The sequence below is a fragment of the Gracilinanus agilis genome, chromosome 3 (genome assembly GCF_016433145.1).
Source record: "Gracilinanus agilis isolate LMUSP501 chromosome 3, AgileGrace, whole genome shotgun sequence".
Classification (NCBI taxonomy): domain Eukaryota; kingdom Metazoa; phylum Chordata; class Mammalia; order Didelphimorphia; family Didelphidae; genus Gracilinanus; species Gracilinanus agilis.
This window is the reverse complement of record NC_058132.1, coordinates 595,589,960-595,615,022: the sequence shown is the minus strand read 5'-3', so window position 1 is coordinate 595,615,022 and position 25,063 is coordinate 595,589,960. Positions and strand designations below refer to the sequence as shown.

At 37.7% G+C, this 25,063-nt stretch overlaps 1 protein-coding gene across 3 annotated transcripts in view; it reads right to left on the bottom strand.

Moving 5' to 3' along the window:
• Positions 1-25,063, bottom strand: part of CDK15 (cyclin dependent kinase 15) — a 114,972-nt gene that overhangs the window by 20,715 nt on the left and 69,194 nt on the right. For all 3 annotated transcript variants that reach the window (XM_044667462.1, XM_044667461.1, XM_044667463.1), the window contains exon 11: positions 12,021-12,069. In XM_044667462.1, coding sequence (XP_044523397.1) covers positions 12,021-12,069 — 49 coding nt within the window. The remainder of the gene's footprint in view (positions 1-12,020; positions 12,070-25,063) is intronic.

The following is a 25,063-nucleotide window of genomic DNA, read 5'->3' as shown; positions in this document are numbered from 1 at the left end:
AGCAGGAAGTGTGGTTCTCTCTCTGAGACGGACTTCATGGTGGTTGGGACGAGTTGTAACTGACCCTGGGAGACCTCAGAGGAAGTGGAGTTTGTACCCTGATTCCCTGGGATCCTGAAGGAAGACTGACATCTACTTGTGGGAGATTTTGGTAGAGACTATTAATCCCAATCTGAGTTGCAGGTTAATTTGGGCTGGGTTAGCACCCAGAATCTACCTACCTGAAAGAGCACTGCTAGTGGTCCTGGAGGAGCTGCAACATCGCTAGAGTGTGACAGGACTCTGCTGTGAGGATTCCCACTTCAGTCCTGCTATTCTCTGGGCCCTGCCTTGCTTAGGTCTCAGTTGAGTGTAGATAAGTCCCTCCCCTGACCCTGTGGTTTGCCCTTAGTCTAGAAGTGTAGAAACCCCTATTCCCATCCTTTACCATAGTTCCCTTAATTAAATTTGTTACAAACTCTTCTTATTTGCTTGCTAGTTTCCATAGGCCCCTTGTCTAGATGGTGCAGGGTGACAGTTAGGGTCTAACTGCCACTTCTGTTATCAGACATTTTCCTTAGTAGTTAAACCAAATCTCCCTAACTTGTTAAGTCCCCATCTTTTGTCATTCATGTCTCCTACACACCCTTCTGGACCCACATTTAATATTTAAGTTAACTCCCCTGGTTTTCCCCATAATACTACTCTTCAAAAGGACCAAAGAGGTATGAAGGAAATTGTTATCCTTTTGCAAAAGCTAGTAGATTACATAATCCTGGAGTGCTAATCATTGGTGATTTAGATTGGGGGATACACTACAGTAAGGATCAGGCCAAAAGCATTAAAAGGAATACCCCCTAACCCTCAGATGTATCCCTCAAAGACTGGAATTAAATTTGGCTGTGCTGATGGATCACAAACTTTCTTGTTTTTTTAAACTATGGGATGGCAATCTTGTATATTCTATTTTAAACTCACCTTCACCCAAGATGGGAAAGAATAGACACAAGAGGGGAAAAAAAGCAATAATAGAGCCCTGGGCTCATGGACCACATGGAGGTGGTTCAGGCAGAAGATAAAAACATAAAGTGTCTGTCTCTAGCAGGGGCTTACAGTCATTCTTGCTTCTCAGTTATGGTTAAATATCCAATCAAAGGGGTCTTCTTCAGGTAGTAAGTGGACCAGAAACAATACTTGAGTATGCTCTGAATTCTGTGGATAAGTCAGCAGAGCCATTGCATATGCTCATAAGGACTGGACTAATTGGTCAGTTCCCCATAATATCTAAAATGAATAAGAAGAACTAGATTGTCTGTAAAGTTCCTTGAAGATCCTCAATTATTCAATTTATTAATAAAGGGTGGGAGGATCTTATCATGTATCCTTTTTGGTATCATTTAAAAGAATGCAAGTTACTTCAAATACATTCTAGTTGACCAAGATTTCAGAAGTAACAACTGGCATTCAATGGTTATAAAAGTTCTGATTCAAATAATCAAGAAGTAATTTATGGGAGCCAAGATGGCAGAGTAGAAGAAACATTATAGTGAACTCCCCAAACAACTTTAAAATAAACCCTCAAATCAAATTCTGGAGGAGCAGAGCCAAATTAAGGTGAGACATTTCTCCTCCCCAAGACAACTTAGAAGGTCAGAAGGAGAGTTCTGTGACACAGGGTGTGGGAATGACCTAGAGCCATATGATGACCACACCAGATGTAGGACTTAGTTGCAGCAATAGCAGCAGCAGCATCTTTGGGAACTCTCAAGCCAGGGATAGTGAAAAGATTGGGCAAATTATCTGAAAAAGATTACAGGGGACTCCTGTGCTAGCACTGGGCATAGGACCAGGTACTGTTTGGCAGCTCCATTGCCCATACCCACTCCCTGGTCATAGTTCCAGGGAAGAGAGGAGTGTTTTCAGTTATAAGTCTAAAAAATAAAAGTAATGTTTAAAGATAGCTTTAAAAATTATTATGATTTTATAAGATTTATTAGTAGTCACTAGAAAATAAAGCCATGTGCTGGGTTAGTTAAGGCTGCTTAAAAAGCCTGCCCTTGCCTGCCACCATCATGGTGGATAGGAAGCAAAGAGGAAGTGAAATGCCACCCCTCAGTTTTATCCCTCTGTCTATGTCATTGCCTAGGGGCAGGAAGCCAGTGGGCTCATGGGAAATGTAGTTCAAAGACCCCAAAATTTCCAATAACACACAACTCAGCAGGGTTCCTGAGGAACAGTAGTGCTTCCTATTGAAAGGAAGAAGGGGCTTTTGTGGGTAAGGACCAGAGCAGAATCCAGGAGAAGAGTGAGTACAACTTGCCCTCAACTGTACCACTTTAAAAGCACCTAAATGTTCCAAACTCCAAGAATTCTTAAAACAGCCTGAAGCTTGGGGTGTGGGAAGCCAATAGGAGAAACAGAGTCTTAAATAGATAAAAAAAATCTGAGAATCCTCTTTTGACCTCTTTTATGACCCACACTTTTTCTTATTGAAAAACATTAAGCTTCTAGGAAAACTTTAAGTTCTTAGTAAACCAGCACTTAATGACTTAACAGCCATTTTTTACTCAGCAGAGTAAAGCTGCAGCTGTGGGTATATCTCTCTAACTGCTCCAGGCATCCCAAGGTCACAGAGTGGCAAGCTCAGGCAAAATAACTTTTAGATAAAGTGAGGCTCATTTTTAACCTTGAGACTTTTTCTCATCCAGCATTATCTTCATAAGAAAATTCTTTGTAAAACTATAACTTTATTGTGCTTTGATATAACATAATTTGTGTTTCTGTGCAAACAAGAAGTTTCGGGGGGGGTTCTTTTGTGTGAAATGAGTCTTGAAGTACATATAATAAACTCCATGCTTCAAGAGAGAGAGAGCAGAGAGGCAGCTATGAGCTAACAGAAAGATCTCCCGTGTCCCATTACTTCTTTATCAACTAAACTATCCTTATCAGATTATCTGGAGATGATAGATAGATCTCAAGATTGGGGCAGTGCTTTCCCCTACCCCTAAATCCCTACGCTGGGAACACAGTCCAACTGTAACATCATGTTCAAATTTAAGAAATAGGCCAGAAAAATAAACAAATAACAACAACAAAAGAACCTGACCATAAAAGGCTACAATGGTAAAAGGTAAAATCAAGATATAAACTCAAAAAGAAGATGACATCAAAACAGCTACAAACAAAGCCTCAAAAGGGAAAAAATTTAAATTTTACACAAATCTAATAAGAATTCCTGGAAGAGCTAAATAAATTTTGATTTTGAAAATTCATTAAGAGAGGTAGAGGAAAAAATAAGAAAAGAAATGAGAGTAATGCAAGGAAATTATGAAAAGACAATTAACAGCTTGAAAGAGGCACAAAAAATATGGAAGAAAATAATGCCTTAAGGAGCAGAATTGGCCAAATGGAAAAATAGGTATAAAAGCTCAATTATGAAAATCATTACATAAAAATTAGAATTGGGCAAGTGGAAGCTGACTCCATGAGAAATCAAGAAACAAAACAAAGTCAAAAGAAAAAAATAGGAGAAAATGTGAAGTATTTTGTTGGAAAAACAACTGAAATAGAAAATAGATTGAGGAGAGATAATTTAAGAATTATTGCATTGTCTGAAAGCCATGATCAAAGAAAAAGCCTAGATAGGAAAACTATCCTAATATCCTAGACTATGAGGGTAAAATAGAAATTGAAAGAATTCACTGATCACCTCCTGAAATCAATTCCCAAATTAAAATACCCAGGATTATTATAGCCAAATTCAAGAGCTCCCAGGTTAAAGAGAAAATATTTCAAATAGTTAGGAAGAAACTATACAAATGCCAGAGAGCCACAATCAGGTTCACACAAAATTTAGTGGCTACCATATTGAAGGAGAAGAGGGCTTGGAAAATAGTATTTCAGAAGTCAAAAGAACCAGAATTACAACCAAGAATAATCTATCCAGAAAAACTGAGTATAATCCTTTAGGGGGGGGGGAATGCCTATTAGAAGCTTTTCAAGTATCCTTGATGAAAAGACTAGAAATGAACATAAAATCTGGCTTTCAAGTATAAGACTTAACAAACGCATAAAAAAGTAAATAAACATTAAAGAATAAAATATAAGGAACTCAATAAGGTTTAAAAAGGGGGCAGCTATGTGGCATAGAGTAGCTGGAATCAAAAGAACTCATCTTCCTGAGTTCACATCTGGTTTGAGATGCTTACTAACTATGTGATCCTGGGAAAAATCACTTAGCCTGTTTATCTCAGTTTACTCATCTGTAAAATGAGCTGGAGAAAAATGGAAAACATTCCAGTATCTTTGCCAAGAAAATCCCAAATAAGGTTACAAAGAGTAAGCCATGATTGAAACAACTGAACAAGAAGATTAAACTGTTTTCATCCCTAAATGGGAATATGATACATGTAGCTCCTAATAACTTAATCATTATTATGGCAGTTTGAAGGACTCTACATAGAAAGAGGGCATTAGAATGATTCAATTATGTTGGAATAATCTAAAAAAAATGGATGGGTAAGAAAAAAGAATGCCTTGGGAGAAGGGAAAGGAAGAAAGGGAAAATACCTCACTTTAAAAGCTTTTACTGTGGAGAGGGAAATAACGGGGAGCAATGCTTGAATTTCACTCTCATCTAAATTGGTTTAAGAATATATATATATATATATAAAGGGCTGTTTCCGTTAAAGCTTTTTTTTTAAAGCAGAAGTAGTAATAATGATCTAAAAGCAAAAATTAAATTTCAAAAATTAAGAAATAAGCAGAGAAATTATATCTTGCTAAAAGGTACCACATACAATGAAGTAATATTAACACTAACCAAATATGTTCTAAGTGCTATAACACCCAATTTCTTAAAGAAAAAGCTAAATGAGTTAAAAGAGCAAATAAATAGTAAAACTATACTAGTGGAACTTTCCCCTCTTAGAACCATAAAATCAAATAAATGAATAAGCTACTTACAAAATAAATAAGAAAGAAGTTAAGGTGATAAATAGAATTTTAGAAAGCTATGATAGGCCTCTAAAGAAAATTGAATGGCAATAGAAAAGACTACACTTTTTTACAGCTGTGCATAGCACCTTTACAAAAATGAACCTCACAACCAAATGCAGAAAACCAGAAATATTAAATGCATCCTTTTCTGACTATATTGCATTACATTTAGTAAAGGACTATGAGAGCACAAATTAAAAATTAGTTAGAAACTAAATAATCTAATCCTAAAGAAAGAATGAGTGAATTAAAGAGTAAATAATAAAAACAGTCAATAAGTTCCTTATAAAAGTAATGACAACAATGAAGTAAAATATTAAAATTTGTGGAATGCAGCCAAAGTAGTACTCAGGGAGACATTTATATCTCTAAATGCTTACATCAATAAAACAAGAGAAAGAGAGAGAAAGCATATCAAATCAAGAATTGGGTATGCAGTTAAAAAAATTAGAAAAAGAGCAATGAAAAATCTCCAATTAAACACCAAAATAGATATCCTAAAAATCAGAGAGATTAATAAAATCGAAAGTTTAAAAAAACCATTGAACTAGTAAATAAAACTAGGAGCTGGTTTTGTTGGGGGGGGGCAATACAATATATAAACAATTGGTTAATTTTATTAAAGAAATAAAGAAACCAATGACTAGTATCAAGAATAAAAATGTGATTTAACCAATGAAGATGAAATTAAATAAATTATGAGGAGTTATTTTGCCCAACTATACATCAGTAAGACTGACAAGCTAAGTGAAACAGATATTCACAAAAACACAAATTATCCAGATTAACAGAAGAAAAAACAATCCTATTTTAGAAAAAGGCATTGTACAAGTCATAAATAAACTTTTAAGAAAAAATCCTCTGGGCCGGTTAAATTTACAAATGAATTCTACTGAAAATTTAAGGAATAGTCCCAATAGTATACAAACTACTTGGAAAAAATGGATAAAAAGAATTCCTACCACATTCCTTTTATTATATATATATATCTAGCTTTGGTACCTAAACCAATGACACAATATTAGGAAAACATGTGACTATATCAATACCAAAAATAAAAAAAATTATATAGTCATATCAATAGAACCAGAAAAAAGCTTTTGACAAAATATGATATCCAAAAACACTAGAAAGCCTAGGAGTAAGGGGAACTTTTCTTAAATAACAGCTATCTAAAACCAGAAATAAGCATTTTCTGTAATGACGATAAACTAGAAGTCTTCTCACTAAAATCAAGGGTGAAGTAAGAATGTATGTTATCAGTACTGTTATTTAGTTTTGTTATAGAAATGATAGGTATACCAATAAGACAAGAAATAAATTAAAGTACTAAAAATAGGCAATGAAGAAATAAAATTATCATTTTGCAGATGACATACTTAGATAACACTAGAGAATCAACCCTCAAAAAGGCAAGCAAGAAACTGGGTAGTGTTGTGAGGAAGATTAGGTAATTAATAACTACCTAATCTTCCTCACAACAGTAGGTATATTTTAATAGCAAATTTCTTTGACAAAGACCTTATTTCTCAAATATTTAGGGAACTGAGCCAAAGCTGTAAAATGAAGAGTTATTTCCCATTTGATAAATTTTCAAAGGATATGAACAAGCAGTTTTCAAAAAAAGAAATCAAAGTTACCAATATGAAAATCTGCTCTAAATCACTATTGATTAAAGGAACATAAATTAAAACAACAGTGATATATTACTTCAGTCTATCAGTTTGGCTAATATTACAGAAAAGGGAAATGACAAATGTTGGAGGGGATATGGAAAAATTGAGTCATTAGTACATTATTGGAACTATATCTAGAGAACTATAATATATGTATACTCTTTGACCCTGCAAGGTCTGTATCCAAAAGAGAACAAAGAAAAAGAAAAGGGACTTTTATATACAAAAAAATTTATAGTATCTCTTTTTTTGTGGCAAAGAATCAGAAATTAATGTGGTACTCATCAACTAAGGAATGGATAAACAAGTATGGTATATGATAGTAATGGAATACTATAGTGCTATAAGAAATGATGAGCAAAATGCTTTCAGAAAAACCTGGGAAGGTTTATATGAAATGACATAAAGTGAAATGAGCAGAACCAGGAGAACATTGTAACAGCAATGTTATAGGGATGATTAACTGTGAAATACAGATACTCCAATCAATACAACACAGTTAACAAAAAAATAAAGAAAAGTTTAAAAAGAAAAACTATACAATGACTGTTCCAAAGGCCCCATAATGAAAAATACTATCAACTTCTAAAAAGAGATGAACTCTGAGTGCAGATTGAAGCATACTTTTTTCACTTTATGATTCTCACTTTTTATTTTTATTTTTGGCAACGTGGCTAATATGGAAATATTTTGCATATTCTCAATGGGTAGTGGAGGGTTGGGAGAGACGAAAATTAGAAACTCAAATTTTTAAGAAAAGAATGTTAAAAATAAATAAAAGAAGAGAGATGGGAAGAAGGATACAATGTAGAAAAAATAGTACTTCCCCTTAAGGATTTTATATTAGAGAGAGAGAGAGAGAGAGAGAGAGAGAGAGAGAGAGAGAGAGAGAGAGAGAGAGAGNGAGAGAGAGAGAGAGAGAGAGAGAGAGAGAGAGAGAGAGAGAGAGAGAGAGAGAGGTCTGTGAATAGTGATACAAAGACTTCTTTTCAGTTCTGTCCATCTTACTCAGGGATATGGCAAGTTAAGGCTGTGTGTGTGTGTGTGTGTGTGTGTGTGTGTGTGTGTGTGCGTGCGTGTGTGTGTGTGTACTCAATAATAATTCCAATCTTGCCTCTACAAACCACTGCTATATAGTCATCTCTCTTGTCAGGTGACTAGCAATTATGAGGACAGGTAGAGAGATCTATAATTGGGATGAGGCAATAAGACCTTTGCCCAAGAGCACCAAAATTAAGAGAGTACTGACAATACTTAAATTCCAGGAGTATAGAAACAACTGAGTTTAGCACATAGTAAGAATAAGTAGAAAGTTAACAGATGGCATGGTTCCCACAACCAGACCACACCCCACCAAGCAGTTGCATTTTAGGTGAATTCCTCTTCAACTTTGTCCCACCCAGTACTATATCTTCCGTGTGGCCTCCCGAGCAGCAAATGGGGGGTGGACCTGGGTAGCTTTCTTTCTCCCCACCACCCCCCACCCCATGAGGTTTGGGTCCTTTCTTATCTCCTTTCCTACTTTCTCCACAATTTGAATGTTTAATAGTTTATATAAGGGTGGATTTTGTGAAGCTTGTGCCAGGTGCCAAAGGCTCAGGGTGTGTTAATGATGCCAGTGATCTGTGCTTTTTTTTTTTTAAAGTTTCACAACATGACTAGACAACCTTTAATAAGAGAAGCACTAATGGGAAGTTCATGGGCTAATGACTTGATCCCACCCTCCCCAGCCAATTATATTTATTCTTAAGATGATCACTCGTGTATGTATTATGGCTACACATGTTTTGAGGCTGGGGAAAAGTAAGCTTTTCTAGGAATATTTATTCTAGGAATAAAGCTTTGATCTTGCCTTCTCCATCACATTTCCTCCTGGTTTCTCACCTTCTCTGATTGACACCTTCTGAAATATTTCTCACATAGAATACCTGTACCTCCTACTTTAAGGCTTAAAATGGCATAAAAATGCAGCTGTCATGAAAGTAAATTATGATAGTCAGCTCTATGTCCTCAGATACATTTCCTGCTAGACTAGATGATGAGAAATCAGGAGTGGGCCCCGGCCCTATATCCAGAAACATTCATGTCAAAGGTTCTGAGCAGGACAAAGATCTACACTACTATAAAGAGCTCATTAATAAAAAATTTAAAGAACTCTATCAAGGGCTTTTCCTTCCAATATCAAGTCAAAGGACATGGTACTCTTTCAGCTGACTAAATTTCAGAAGTGACAGAGTCTAGTGATTATTAAAATTCTGAAATGTTGCTATTATACATGTATTCTGAAAGTTATTCTGTGTATGAAGATATTAACAACACATTTCAAATATTTAGAACAAGAAATAGAATAACAAGAACACAAATAACAATAAAATTCAAGTCAGTCTCAAGTGATTGCTTATGAAAAGCACTAGCTAGCCCATCCTAGAACATATCCAGAATCTGGATGATCATAGGGCTTTTTGACAAAAGCCTTGATTTCTTCACAAATAGACTGACTTCGGATGTAAGGAATTTCCATGGCAATTCATTGGAATTCCATTAGCCCAAAAGATGTAGCATCATAAGATTCAGAGGGAAGAACCCTGGAAATCCTTTCATCTGGAGGCTTCAGATCTAGAAACTTGTTTGTTTGTTTTAATTTTGATAACCTTTTCTGATTTCCTTCCTGGTTTCCTTTCTGATCTGATATACTTTATTTAATGCATTTTAAAATGTCATTAAATGAATATTTTAAAAAACATTATTCTGAGAAGAGCTTCATAGGTTTCCTTAGACTATCAAAGGGATCCATAACACAAAAAAGGTTAAGACCCTCTGATCTAGATTGAACTCTTCATTTTATTGATGAGAAAACCAGAGCTCAGAGAAGTTAAGGGCTACTTGTGGTCACACAGCAAGAAAATAATAGTGTAAGAATTTGAACCCAAGTATCTAGCCTATTTCCACATCAACTTCGTGTTTGCTTGCACAGTTTTCTTTAGTAGAAGCTCATTTGTTTGCTGGGAAATCATTTTTCCCAGTAATTCATTGGACCATAGTTTCAGATCCAAAAGAAATCTATAAGCTCTATGAAGACCAGGGATTTCCAGATGAGGAAATTGAAGGTGATTTGGCTAAGGTCAATATTGGTCATTAGGTGCAAAAATGAGACTGGAACCCAGATCCTTTAGCTCCAAAGTCAATATGCACTATGTTGCTATAGGCAGCTTCCCAAGTACATCACACACATTGCTATTTCCCCAAAACAGCCTAGGTAATGCTTTATTGTTGGAGCATTTATGGGTGGCATTTGGTTAAATCTACAGCAATAGAGACCTCTATGAAACCATGGGCATTTCACTGAATGTAGTCTGCAGGATTATGTAGACCAGTGACCACCACAGCCCCTCTCAGGAACCAAGATGGTTATCCCGAGACACTGAATGGCCCAGAGACGGTGGCAGAGTGCTGATCATTTTTTCAGCATGCTTTATATTTTTGTGAGATGATATGTGCATTGTTCCATTAATGGATGAATGAAAAAGTATTTTACATCTCTGCCAGATACATCCTGGGAACTGAAGATTTGTATTTTGTACCAATTTTTAAAAAGAGACAGTCCCTGCCCCTAAAGACTTTACACTCTAATGGGAAAAAGCAACACAGAGAGGGCAGTGGTTGCTAGGGAAGGGAGTTTTGAGGTTCCAGGAGTCAAAGGGATTGTGAATGAAGCCTAAACTAGAAACACTGTCAATTAAATAAAGTTTTGAGCAAGAGAAGGGCAGCTAGGTAGCACAGCGGATAAAGTGCCTGGTTTGTAGTCAGGAAGACGCATCTTCATGAGTTCAAATCTGGCCTCAGACACTTACTAGCCGTGTAACCCTAGGTAAGTGACTTAACCTTGTTTACCTCAGTTTCCTCATCTGGCAAATGAGCCTGAGAAGGAGATGGCAAACCACTCCAGTATCTCTGCCAAGAAAACCCCAAATGGGGTTACAAAGAGTCAGACACCACTGAAATGACTGAGCAACAACAAAAATGAGTAAGGGAAGGTATCTGGATCTGGAGGCGCAGGGGAATAGAGGGTAGACAAACCCAGAGAAGCCTTCAGAAAAAATCCATCCTGTCTATCCCTAATGGCAGCAAGCATCCTTCCCTATGTGGCATGATGTAAGTTTTTATTTAGGGTTGGGGTGTTTATTTTGTTTGTTTTGGGGGAGAAACATTTTTCAGTTTAGGAAAATGAAGGAATGCAACCTTAATTCCAAGTCAGTGGGGATAGGCACCTCGGGCATGCAGACAAGCAGGTGTTTACAGAGTTGTGTTTGTGCCATCCTTGGAACGAGATGATAAATGAAAGTCCCCTTAAGCCTACCTCCCAGCTGGCTGTAGAAGTGACACTGGATCTCTCCGGGGCCCTAAAACCAGGAGAGGATCACAATGCTGTGCTGGCATCTCTGATATCTTTCAATATGAATTAGTGTTTGCGCCATATACCAAAGCTGCTGAGTTGGACCCAATCCCCCCCCCCCCCATGCTCATGGACTTTAAAAAGCATTCAAAATGGGGAAAGAGCAAACTCAGGGTTCCTTGCTTGGAAGGCATGTGATTTTCAGTGGAAAATATTCCCAGGTTCAGATAGGATCTTGGCAAATGAAGTCGTTTTCTCCATCTCCCCACCTGCGAAAGTGTGCTTTCCTTTGACATTTGAGCTCCTTTTCCCAGTCTCTCTCTCTCTCTAATGTTTCCTTCGATGTGCTTTCTGCGACTTCAGTGAAGCAAAAAGAACAGGGCCTTGGCTAATTAGTCTCCGATCAAATAATGCCGGTTATTGTAATTGGTCATTGTCCGAAGACGCCGAGTTCTTCTCTAGCCTCTAGGTTGCCTGGTGCGGCTTAGTTAGCTAACTATTCTGGGAATGTCCCTATTATCTGTTTTTCTTTGCAAAAGAAACCGGGGTTTGTTGAAAGCTGGTAATAAAAGTCTGCCCTGGTCTGAGCTGAGACTGCGCAGAGAGGGCCTGGGAAAGCATGACCTCCATGAATCAAATGCCCCCAGCCCAAATAGCCACTCAATGATGTTTAGTTTCTATGTGTATGAGAATAATAAACCCACAAGGTTTTCCTGCTAGCTAACACTCCCCCCTCTGAGGATCTAGTGCTCGGCTGAGGGGGCCACAAAACAAATTTAATGACCGAAAGCTCTGAGAGTAAAATGGTTATACAGAAAAACTAACAAACTCACAGACGGCATCCTAGCCGTCGCCTGGTGCATTTCCATGGTGCCTACCGTTGACAGATTCAGGTGCTCAGTGATACCGCTAGCTCCTACATCCACTTCTCTTTTGGGTCTCTACTTAGAAAAAGAATGCTCTAGGTGGTTTACCTGTTCCAGACGACCTGGAGACCTTGGGGCTTACTCAGCAGGAACCACTCTGGAAAAGGAATTCCACAGAATGATTAAAAATGAAGTGGATGGGGGGGAAACACCCTCCCTCACCTAAAAACCAACTAATCCTATGCCAATAGCATTCTTTAAGGCATTGCCAACTATTTTATGAACAGTCTAAAGGCTTTGGAGTAAGACTCACTAAATACCGAGTTAGCTAACAAGAAATTCTAGAATACCAACTGTACGCAGAAAGATGTCCTCAGTGCCCTGACTACAAGAGACAAAGAAGCATCTCTTTATTTATGCCTACTATGTGCTGGGCTGAGTTCAAGGTCCCAGGAATAACAAGGGGAAACAATGAAACAGCCACTTCTGTCAAGGATCTTACATTCTATTGGGCGATGGGAAGGGGAGGGCAGTCAAGATGTACATGGATAAATATACACCAAATACATATACATGTAACAAGGCAACTTTGTGGGAGAAACTAGTAGCTTAAATCATTAACCTAGAAAATGTTGCAATTTTGTTGCCAGAAAGAAAAACAACCACCATACCCACATGAAAAGGGATGAGCACGATTCCAGGGCAAAATAGCAACAATTTCACTAATAAATGAAGTAAGATGATGAAGGAAGGAGAGGAGGGAAGGGAATAAGCATTAATAGAGTGCCTACTATGTGCCAGGCTCTGTGCTAAGCACTGTTTACAAATATTATCTCATTTGATTCCTCACAATATTCCTGCAAGGTAAGTGCTTTTATCATTCTTATTTTACAGAGGAGGAAACTGAGGCAAGCAGAGGGTAAGTGACTTGCCTAGCTAGTTTTGAGGCCAGATTTAAACTGGACTCCAGGCTCAGTACTCTATCCACCTATTATTAGCTGCTCTAGGCAATGCAACTTTTGGAAGTGTTCTCATTACCTTATGATAACTGTTTATATAAACAATTCTCAATTACCCACACTGATGAAAAGTGTTCTGGTAGGAATAATCCAAAATGGATAATTAGAAAATCATTTTTATTTGCCTATGGAGCATACTTGGCATTTGCATTTAAATACAGATGAGCACTGATATTTATACAGTGCTTAACAAGTTTTCAAAACATTTTCCATATATCTCCTCTGAACTTTATAGCAGACATGTGAAATAGGTCCTCATAGTATAGTGTTATTGTTTTTAATCCCCACTTTACAGATGAGGAAAGTGAGACTTAGAGATTTAGTGACTTTTTCATGGTCACACGGGTACTGAATATGAGAAGCAGGATTTGAATCCATGCCTTCCTTCTATCCACAACACCATGTTAATAAGAAAAAAAAGGAACAGGTAGGTTGCAACCTCCACTGATCGTGGAAATGCCCACATCAGAGTTCATATATTCACAGAAGTACAACCTAGTAGATTTTGCCAATGGTGTGGAATTTATAAGAAAATAACAAAAACCACACCGCCATGATCAATTTTCAAAGTTCTCATTCAGTTATGCCCTCATTTTTAAGTCACAGATTAAATAAGGGATTTTCGTGCTGTATATTATATGTTTTCCCTAACAATACCATCCCCCAACCCCAATTCTATAAATACTAATTCAGTTTTACATCCTAGTTCTACATAAACACAATAACTCAAACTTTTATTCCTTCCTTTTTCCTTTTTCTCCAGTCCTTCTTCCTTCAAACCCTAAGAGGCTGGATCTCTAGCCTTTTATATTCTGATATTATTTATTTCATGTTCATAATACAATGATGTTTTACATTCTCCTTGGGACCTCCTAGGCTTTCTCTTTTCCCTTGCCCCCAACACTTCTCTCTTTTCTAGCTTGTCTTGTGTTTTTGGTGCTCACCCCTCCCTGGTATTTCTACATCTTTCAGATTTTCTTCCCTTTCTTATCTCCTTCCTTTTTGCCCCTTCCTCCTATCCATTCCTATTTAGATATTCTCTCTCTTCCTCCTCATCATTGTATCTTCAAACAAAGCAGATCTGTATTGGCTCTTTTTCCTGTTCTTGTGGTGCATCTTTTGTTCCTCTCTAGCTGTCTCAGATTTCAAGTGACAGAAGGTGAGTGGGAGGAGGTAGAGAAGAAAACAATCTTTATTCCCATCTCCACCCCCCACTATTTCTTCTGAAAACCATCTAACATCTTCCTTCAGAGGCAGCACAGGGTTACTTTATTATACCCATTTTCCAGTTGGACAAAAGGACCAAATCATTTAAACTCTGCAAAACAAATTCATACCACGTACAAGGATCAGAACTAGAACCCACATCCCCAAACTAACTTTTGCTCTTTTCACTATTCGGGGATTAGTTCAGAGTAAGCAGTTAATAAATGCTTATTGGTTGATTGATTCCATTAGCTTATACTTCAAGTACAAGCCATTTGATTTCTCACCTATAAAAGACAGAGTTGACGTAAGTCTTCTGTCACAAAGATTGTTAGACTTGGTTAAAAACTCGAGGTTTATAAGTGGATCAAACTGAGCTGAGCACATTTTAGGTACTTGGGTAATTGCTTCAAGTTCCTCCTTACAGAATCTCCTTGGCCAATTGATGCAGTGACAACGTTTATGAAAATGCTATTCTCCAAATCTCTTGGCAAGAACTCAGTATTTCCAAAGAGGAGTATCAGGGTATGCAAGTTATTGAGAGAGAAAGAGGCAGGGCCCTCAACCTGTCTTTCAAGTTTAGGGCTTCAAACTTAATGACTCACCAAATTTTTAACTTCCAGCCTTTCCCCTACTTACTAATATGGAAATGATGTACTTTCTGAATGTGAGCATTTAAAAAGAAAGAATTGAAGAGCACTGGTTGGAGCAATGTTCAGTCTATCTATCTATCTATTTATTTATTTGCTTGTTTGCTTATTTGTTTGTTTGTTTGTTTGTTTGTTTGTTTGTTTGTTGATAAAAACCCTTACCTTCTGTCTTAGAATCAATAATAAGTATAGAACTATAAGAGCTAGATGATTGGAATTAAGTGACTTGCTCCAGGTCACACAGTTAGGAAGTATCTGAGATCAGATTTGAATCTAGGATCTCCCCTCTCTCGACCTGGGGCTCTATCCACTGAGCCACCTAGCTGCAATTGAGCAATGTTTTTTAAGTTTGTGTTTTATCTAGTAAAGAATCACATTCTTAGTAAAAAGGCCACTGGACTTGAAGTCACATAATCTGAATTGGAAGGGACTATGAAGGTTACGTAAATTCACAGATTTAGAATTGCAAAGGTCTCTAGGGGGTCAGTTTCCTCATTTTATAGATTAACAAACTAAACCTGCAGTTTATGTGACTTGTCCAGAGTCACGCAAGTATCACAATGATTGATACATTAAGTATCAAAGGCAGAATTTGAATTCAGGTCCTTTGATTCCAGAACCAATACTTTTTCCATTATCCTAAATAGGTTTCCCTTCTATAATGCCCCTGACATATGGTTGCCCAGCCTCCCTCTAAAGATCACCAAAACTAGTGTTAGAGAACTCACTATCCCTCAAGGAAATACACTGCACTTTTAGATAGTCCTCATATTGAGATGGCTTATGCCTCCTGTGTGTTAGAGTCAGCTCATACTGATACACGACAGCCAATTGTTAAATTTTCGGCAGGAGTATTTGCACTTCTGGAATCAGCAAATGCTTCATTCATATCATGGCTTGATTTATTATTTTATCTCTAGACTCAATAAAGTGAGAGAAAAAAATGTTGCATTTATTTCAACTGTGGCCTCAAGGGGCTTTAACACAGATACCTGCCCCTAGAAAAAAAAATGCTAATAATGCAGATTAAACGTAAGAGTATGCCATACACACTTTTTTATAAAGAGGCAGTTGTTAAACATTTATCAGCACAACCCTGTATACACCACGATTCCACTCTGCTTGGCAGGATACAGGGATATGGAAAAGTTAACTGGGGCAGCTAAAGCTCTAGTACTAGATATGGAAGGTCCTGGATTCAAATGTAGGTTCAGACACTTCCTCGCTGTGTGACCACGGGCAAATTACTTAAGCCCAGTCTTCTAGTCTTTAGTGCTCTTTTGCCTTGGAATTTACACTTGGTATCAATTCTAAGATAGAATGTAAAAGGTTTTGTTTGAGAAAAAAAGGGGAGGGGGTTCATTGCTGTGGCTCAATCATGATCACGTAACCACATTCATTCTCTATAACAGTTAAGTACAAAATGAGCTCCTTTTTTAGAAAATCAAGTGTGTAGATTTTAAGTTGTGACTAATGAAACAAAAGCATGATATCAGAAACAGAACCCAATTCTCATAAATACTATCAGTAAAAGGAAGATTTTGTGAATCCTGATGATGATTAAATGCTTCCTGAAATTATGGATCTTAGAGCACAGTTTCTTGCACATAGCACAGGCTAAATAAATATTTCTCAGTTGCGTGATTAACTATAAAATATTTTCCTCTTTGGACTTCTCATACTTGGATAAACTGAGGCACAGAGAAATTGACTTGTCCAAGGTCAGGGGAGCACAATCAAGGCTTTTAAATCTCAAAACTTTTGTCTTGTTCTAACCCACCCTCCAATTCCCATGTAGATAACATGATGCAAAGTGACCTTGCCTCTCTCATATTGATTTTTCCTGTAGTTAAACAGCTCCAATCAATGAAAAAATACTCCCCAAACAGATAAGTGTTTTACCCAGCACCATTCCAGGAGGAATTGATTCTTGTTTTCTACCTCTTCTAAAAATAACAAGTCTGTATGTGGCCTGCTCTTCTCTCTCATCACAACTGTTTTGTAGCAAATCATTAGTACAAGACTTGTGCTCCTTTCCCTTTCCCTTCCAAATCTTTTTAGGATTCCCATTGAGTACAATGGAAATTCTCTGGAGAGACATTGGAAAATTGCAAAAGGAGACTAATCTACAGTGGAACATCTTAATTAGAGCACTAAAAAAAAAAGACAACAACCAAAAAAAAAAAAAAACAATGAGGGCGGGGCTGTTACTACCATAACAAAAGGCTATATTTTATATAAATGTTTAATGAAGTCAAATTTACAACTGATGGAAACATGGTAACTGCTTAGTCAACAAACACTTGCTGATTAGTGGCGACCATTACCCCAGCATCCCTGTTTGGACTCTCTGCTTATAACATTTTCCAGTTACTAGGTTTGTCACAATAGCCCTAGGGTTATCTTGCTGAACTATGTCTCCCAGTATTTCTCAAATACAAGACATTCTTGAGATACCATATATTTAAGTGGCTGATAATGTTCTTGCTCTTCCTTGGCTATTTTAAATAGTAACTTCAAAAAAAAACCCTTTAAATTACTGTTAAGTTTGTATATGTATATGTTTATACATATACACATATATATGAATATATATGCATATATATATATAATATATATCACAGTATTTTGTTAAAGCTGAGGCAGAGGTAGGGAAATATGTGTGCCATTTGGCTCTGCTATAACAGCTGTTGTCTTTCTTGAGTACATGGGATTATTTAGCATCTCCAAGTCTCTTCATGTATGGTAAGGATGCCAAAGTACTCTCAAGTCATATTGAGGAAGGTATCCTTTGGAATGGGAATATGGGACTCACATTTATATTTCTTCCCAAAGATTTAAAATCAACTTTCTTTCTTTTTTTTTAATTGTCTGGAGTGATTAATTAATTAATGAATTAGAAATATTTTCCCACGGTTACATGATGCGTATTCTCTCCCTCTCCTCTTCCATCCCCCTTCCCAGAGCTGACATGCAATTATACGTGTATCATTGTCCAAAACCTATTTCCATATTATTCATATAAAATGCACTTTCCTAAAGCATCTGAGCATGTCTATTTGTCATGGGAAACTCTTGGTAAATAACTAAGGACTTGAAAGTTGCTTCTAAAGAACCGTGGCCCCCATGCAGTATAGTAGAATGGGCATTGGATTGAGAGTCAGAAGATGTGGGTTTGAATCTTGGCACTCCTACTCACTGAGTGCCCTTGGCCTCTCTAAGTCTCAGTTTCCTCATTTATAAAATGAGTGTTGGACTAGACACTAGATAAATTGTAAGGTCCTTTTTCTAGTTTGTGCTCCTACCAGTTGAAGGGATAGAGAGATGAGGAAAAATCCTAGGTGTAGTGCCCAGGGATCTCTGTTACCTTCCAAAAGGGAATCCTGACTTCTAGCATAAGGATACTCTCAGGAACTGACTAACTCTAGGATTGGTCCTAACATCTAAAAGTCCATTTATTCCATGTTTTTTTTTAACCAAAAGTCTAAAAATTGCAAATTTTTTGATGGTAAAATGAAAATTCCTCAAGGGACTATTCTATTTTTGTTTTCGTGGCCCCAGAGCCTAGTACTGTTCTTAATGGATGATAGGATCAAGTCTAGAACTAGAAAGGACATCAGAGATCATTAGTCCAACTTCTAATTTCCAGATAAGGAAATGATATGACCTTTCTCAATATGACCTGAGAATACTTTGGCATCCTGACCATACAAGAAGAGACTCTAAGCCTTGGTAATCCCAGAGCATAATAACATAGTCTCTTTTATCCAAATGGCAAGGAAATCCATTTACTCAAGTAAGGCAGCAGCTGCTACGGCAGACACAAACAGACCACATATTTTTAGTGTTCTCTCATTTTAGGAGACGTGTCCCCAGTTACCTACAAAAAGCACTTAAAAATATCTGTTGAATCAAATTTATTTGATGGGGAGTAACATAGATATATTTATCAAAATTATATTTAAATGGCTTTAATATAACCCTGAGGGGCTTATTTAAAGATATTTCTTTATTTTATAGTTTCATCAAGATCTTGGAAAGGAAAAGGTGAGTGTTCAAATTGAACCAACACCAGAGTTTAGGCCCAAAGCACCTCTCTTCCCTGGGCTAGGAAAGAACTTGATGATTTTCTCCATAAAATCATTTTACCTGCTTGTGATTTGCTACTATTTTTTCCCATCTCTAAGATCATGTATTTCTACTCAATATAAACTAATAATTGCCACCAAATAAATTAAAGATGAGAAAACTATAAATAAATGTAGGGACTAGGAGAAACTGTTAATGAAGATCAAAGTAGAATGTGTATCTAAATTAATTTCAGTGACTGATTTGGGGAATGGGTTAATAAAGATGTTAATAGTAACTCCCCAGGAGCTTTTTTGCTGAGCTTTAGGATTGAAATAGTAATGAGCCCAATCATGGTTCATAGCATCTCAAATGCTGGGCCCTTCATTAGCATCTGGGAGGCAAGGCTGCTGGAATTCCAAGTCAAGTACAGAAAACTATGATTCGACTGATAGGGCATTTTAGAAACCTGTTACCAAAATGTCTTAATCACTTTAGGACAGAGATTCCAAAAGCAAGTGTGGGCTGAGGGGTACAAACCACCAAGTGGGTTTTCTGATCTTATCTTACCTTAAATGGCCAACATCTTTTTTTACAGATGCCTTTTTTTAAGAGCACTCAGGATAGTGAGGTCTCAACAAATGTTGTAGATGATGATAACAATAACTATGATTTTAGATTAGTTACCAGTTACCTCCCCTATGCTCAGCAAAAGCGCAGAAGAAAACATAATGAATAGTTCTCGAAGGAAAGAGTGGAGAGGAGAAAGAAAGAGACAGCTGACGGACAGATAGACAGATAGTAGAGTAAGTGAGCAGATGGAGTTTGCTCATAGTGAACAGCCTGGAGAACTCAGAATGTATACAGCAAATCTAGAATGACTTCAAAAGGAACCTAGGCTAGGACAAAGTCTTCATTTACTACGACGTTCATAAAACATGAATCAGGGTTACAGGAGAGAGGACAATTAATTAGCTGCATGGGGTCATCAAAAGAGGGTGGAAGTCAAGTTACCAGCTACACAAATTGATTTGGTGTTGAGAATTGACGCTAGTGTAAGGCAAGATATCAGACTTACTTGAAAAAAATCAATCAAGGTTGATCAGGGCTTCTTAAGCTGAGGACCATGAATTTTTTTTTAAAGCTTTATTGGTAGTTGTATTTCAATATAATTAGTTTCCTTTGTCATCATATGTATTTTATTTTATGCATTTAAAAATATTATTCTGAGAAGAGGTTCCTAAGCTTTGCTAGATGATTAACGGAATCCAGAGCAGAAAAATAAAAAAGGTTAAGAACTCCTATTTTAGACCAATGCAGGGACTCACAGTCAGTAGCCCAGAGGTAGAAGAGTTGGCATCCAGTGAGTGTCAAGGTGCTAGCTTTTAAAGTGGGGACTGGGTAGAAGAGATAGAAGTATTTGGAGGCATCAGTTCTCAAGCAAGCCACCCAAAATACTAAACTTCTCCACCAAGCAAGAAGACTTGAACTTCCTTGTAACACCATATAACTTATGGAATCACATAATTTAAAAACTGGAAGGATTCCTAGAAGTCTAATCCAATTCACATAGAAAAAGAATCTCCACTATAACATACCAGATAAATGGTCATCCTGTCTATGCTTAAAGACTTTTCCAGGTAGGCCATTCCACTTTTGGATAACTCTAATTGTTAAGAATTTTTTTCCCCTTGACATCAAGCCTAAATTTACCCCTGTAACTCCTACCCAGTGTTCCTGGTTCTACCCTTTGGGGCCAAATAGAACTGATCTAAATCTTTTTCTACAATGACAGTCCTTCAGATCCTTAAAGACACACCTGTCCAGTTGCCCCACTATCACCACCATGACCCCAGACTTCTTTTCTCCTGGCAAAACAACCCCAGTACTTTCAACTGATGGTAATATATCATAGACCCAAGGCTTTTTGCAATCCTACACTCACTGCCTTTTCAATACCCTTCTTAAACTATGATGCCTAAAACTGAACACAATATTCCAGATGAGGTCAGAATATAGTGAAATTCTTACCTCTCTAGGTAGCCTCAAATCACATTAAGTTTTTTGGCTTCCACATTAGATTTCTGCCTCATTATAGAGCTTGCAGTCCACTAAAATCCCTAAATCTTTTTCAGAACTGCTGTATTTGCTTGCCATTACTTTGCCCTCCCCATCTTTTACTTGTGAAATTGATTTTTTGAACCAGTATATAAGCCTTTACATTTATTCCTACTGAATTTCATTTTATTATAATCATATTATATTATTTTGCTCTAGCTTGTTAAAAATCCTTTTGTTAGTCAATAAACATTTATTAAGAGTCTACTATATTGGGGTGGCTAAATAGTACACTGGATATAGCACCAGGCCCAGAATTGGGAGATCCTGGGTTTAAATCTGGTCTCAGATACTTCCTAGCTATGTGACCCTGAGCAAGTCACTTAGCCCCAATTGCCTAACCCTTAACACTGTTCAGTCTTAGAACTGTTACTAAGACAGAAGGTAAAGATTTTTTTTTAAAGTCTATTATGTTGTTCTGGGCATAGTGCTGAGTACTGAGGACATGCACAAAAAAAAAAAAAAAAGCTAAAAGAGAGCCTTTTGTTCTCAAGGGACTCACAGACTAAAGGGGGAAATAATATGCAAACAATTGTACAAACAAGGAATATAGAGGGTAAGTTTGAAATAATCAATAGAGGGAAAGCACTAGAATTAAGGGGAAATCAGGAAGGCTTCCTGTAGGAAATTTTAGTTGGAGTTTGAAAGAAACTAGGGAAGTCAAGAAGCAGAGATGAGGAAAGAGATCATTCTTAATATGGGGGCAACCAGTGGAAATACCCATATTTGGGAGACATAAGTGTCTTGTTTGAGAAACAGCAAGGGGGCAGTATCACTGGATCATAGAATATATACAAGGGTTGGGATGGAAGGGTGGGGAAGAAAGTTATACAATACTGCAAGTTGCAGGGTGGGACTGACTAGACTATGAAGGGCTTTGAATGCCAAATGGAAAATTTTATGATTCCGTAGTGGAGTCTATTGGTGGGGGTACAGGGGTAGAGACACAGTTAGACCTTCACTTTAGGAATCACTTTGATTATTTTGAAAGCTGAATGGTGGATGGACTGGAGTGGGAAGATGCTCATGGCAGAAGATCAACCAATGAACAGGCTTTTACTATAGTTCAGGTGTGAAAAGCTGAGAACCTACACTGTGGTGGTGGCAGTGGCTAAGGAAAGAAGGGGGTGTGTGTCAGGGTGAGAAGTCAAGGTTTTGAGTCTCTGTGACTAGGAAAAGGATTACACACACACACACACACACACACACACACACACACACACACACAGAGTAATAGGGAAATTAGGAAGAGGAGAAGATAAATTTTTTTAATTTAAAAATTTTGGGGGAAAGATAATAAGTTCAGTTTAGGAAATGTTGAATAAAAGATATCTACTGGATATCCAGTTCCAAATGCCTAATTGGCATTCATTGATGCAAGTCTGGAGGTCATCAGAGAGGTTAGAGCTAGATAAGGAGATTAGAGAATCTTTTGGATCCTGAACTGTCATTCACTGTGATCATTTCTTTTTTACTAATTAATGCCCTAGCACAGCTCTGGTCTCTATGAATACAACTCTACTAACAGACCGTTCCAGACAGCTATTAGGCAGCTTGGGAGCTACAAGTCTGTTTGCATTCACATGTACAACCACACACTGAGATGGTCCAAACCCTTTGGGCTCAGAGCATTATAGAGTTCTTTATCATCACAATAGGACTTTCATCATTTTAAATTTTAATCTTTATCTTTCCTATGGAGTGTGATGCATCCATACTGGAATTCAGATCAAAACTGAACCTTCTGAGAGCCGAGGTTATGTCACTTTGACAAGCTGCCATCTGATACCATTTGGAAGTTGCCTGCTATTTCTTGCTTCCATCTTGTGGTGGAAAGCTGAAAACACAAGAAAGGAATCTGGGAGCCTGCTGTAGGTAGGACTGCTTTTGCCTCCCTCTAATACATTTGAATCTCAGTCCCTCCAGAACCTTTTGTAAAAAACGGTTTCCAGGCCTTCGGATTCCACCAAGTTCCTCCCTTTTGAAAACTTCCAGAGTGAAGGTTTCCTTCCTCCATTAAACTGAAAAGAGCACCAACCAGGATAATCCTGGATGCTCCCCTGTTGCTGAAGTCATGTCGCCAATCAGTCATGACTTCAACAGGCAGATACTCCTTTAAAAAGTTCCAAGGACTCTCTGGACTATACTCCCTTCCCTATGGGAACAAGCATCAAAGAGACAGGAATAAAACACTTTGCACACATCAGGAACTAATTGCCAATTTGGCAAAAGGATTGACTAATGTCATTCACTGTTATTTCTAAATCCTCTCCTGTCCTTGACCCCCACTATCTATATGTAAACTTGGAACCATTAGTGGAGAAGGATAAAGTCTTCTGGTACCACGAATGGAATTGAGAGGGATTTAAATTCAGTGCTTTTGAGTGTGGTGAAATGAACACAGCAGTACATTAATGCTAGGATTTGAGCTCACACAGCATGAGAGCTTTCAAAAACCATGTTTAAGGAAGCAAACAGAGCTACTACCAACCCTTTCAGAGGAAGAAAAAGAAGTCGGACAAAACAAGTGAGTACAAATAAAAACTGCAACTGTGCTGGAATTAGGTAGGAAGAAGAAAGGACTTTCTTTACCAAAGAAGATTCACATATGGGATAGTGACAGTACACCCTGCAAAAGGTTGCTAACTTTCTGTTTGTTAGATACTACTAAACACTTGGAAGCATCTTCAAACTGCCCCTATATTTATTTGGCTGGCAAAACTGAGTCAATTGTCAGGGTGGAACCTGGTTGAAAATGCCATAGGAAAAAGAATCTGGAAAATAAGAGCTGGACCCCACTATCACTGATGTATAGATTAAAAGAAAAAAAAAACCTCAAACACCCTAATTTTCCCTCCACATGTTTCCAAGAAAGGCAAGTTGCCTAGTTTGGAATCGCCTCCCTTTTACATTTTGCTCCTTATTAGTTCTAACTGGTTCTTCCAGTCTCTGTATGAGCCATGATCAGATCAATAATTCTTTTCCAATTTATAATGACCAAGAACCAAATTTCCTATCCGAATGAACCCCATTAAACCCCAAAGGAGAGGTGGGCCAAAAAGTAAAAAGCCCAGATATTTCTTGAGGGGGAAAGAGGGGGGAAGGGAAAGGTCCTTTGCAAAAAAAAAAAAAAAAAAAAAAAAAGGTGGGTGGGGTGGGAAAGGGGCTTAGAAGCTCCAAAGTTGAATTAATACTGTACCAAGATTCTGTATTAGAAAGTTTTAATGAGGAAAAAGTTTCAGCTTGCTCTGAACACCTGGATTTCTTTCTCTATGCCATAAGCAGCCAGCCTCCCAGCACCCACCTATCCTCCTGGAATTATTTAGATTTTTTAACATCTTCAGACTTAAAGAGGATAAACGCTCACTCCTACTCTATGCCATCCTTGTTTATTTCCTGCCAACTCCTAATAGTCCTAATTAAAGAAAACCCAAAGTCTACCCAGTCCTCTTCCCCATCCCCCACCACAGACTGGTTAGTTCTGGAGACGACACATTCCCAGTTTTCCCCGCCAGTTTGATTAATGTGTCTTGGCTAATTGTGTGAAAGATGGCAGTCCTTTAGCAAGTGTGACCAGTTTATTGTTCAGCCAATCACGGGAGCCTCAGTTAGCATGTGAAAGGGGTGGGGGGAGGGGGAAAGGGTGAGTGTTCCATCGGCTGAGTCAAAGGAGGAGCATTTTGGGGGGTCACAGGGCAACACCCACTTCTTTGAGGGGATGTTACTATGCTCTACTAAACCTGTAAACCTCTTACTCAAAGCACTTTTTTCTCCTCCCTCCTTTTTCAAGTAGATCTTTTTTTCCCATGGTGCAAGCAAGCAAGACACTGGCTAGTCTGTAGACAGATTTCACGTTCCAGGGTTTTTAATATTTCACTTTTATATTTCGGTTAGAGAATGATCCTGCTGAGAGGCTGGGAATCTGTGCTCATCAGATCCCCTCGCTGACACTTGGATATATTGCTCTGAAAGCTATCCCAGGAGAAAACATTAAACAAAAAAAAAAAAAAAGAAGCCTACTTTTCAAAGCCTACTTCTCAATCTGCCCACATCAAAATAAGACAACTGGCCCTTTGAAGTTGAGGACCTG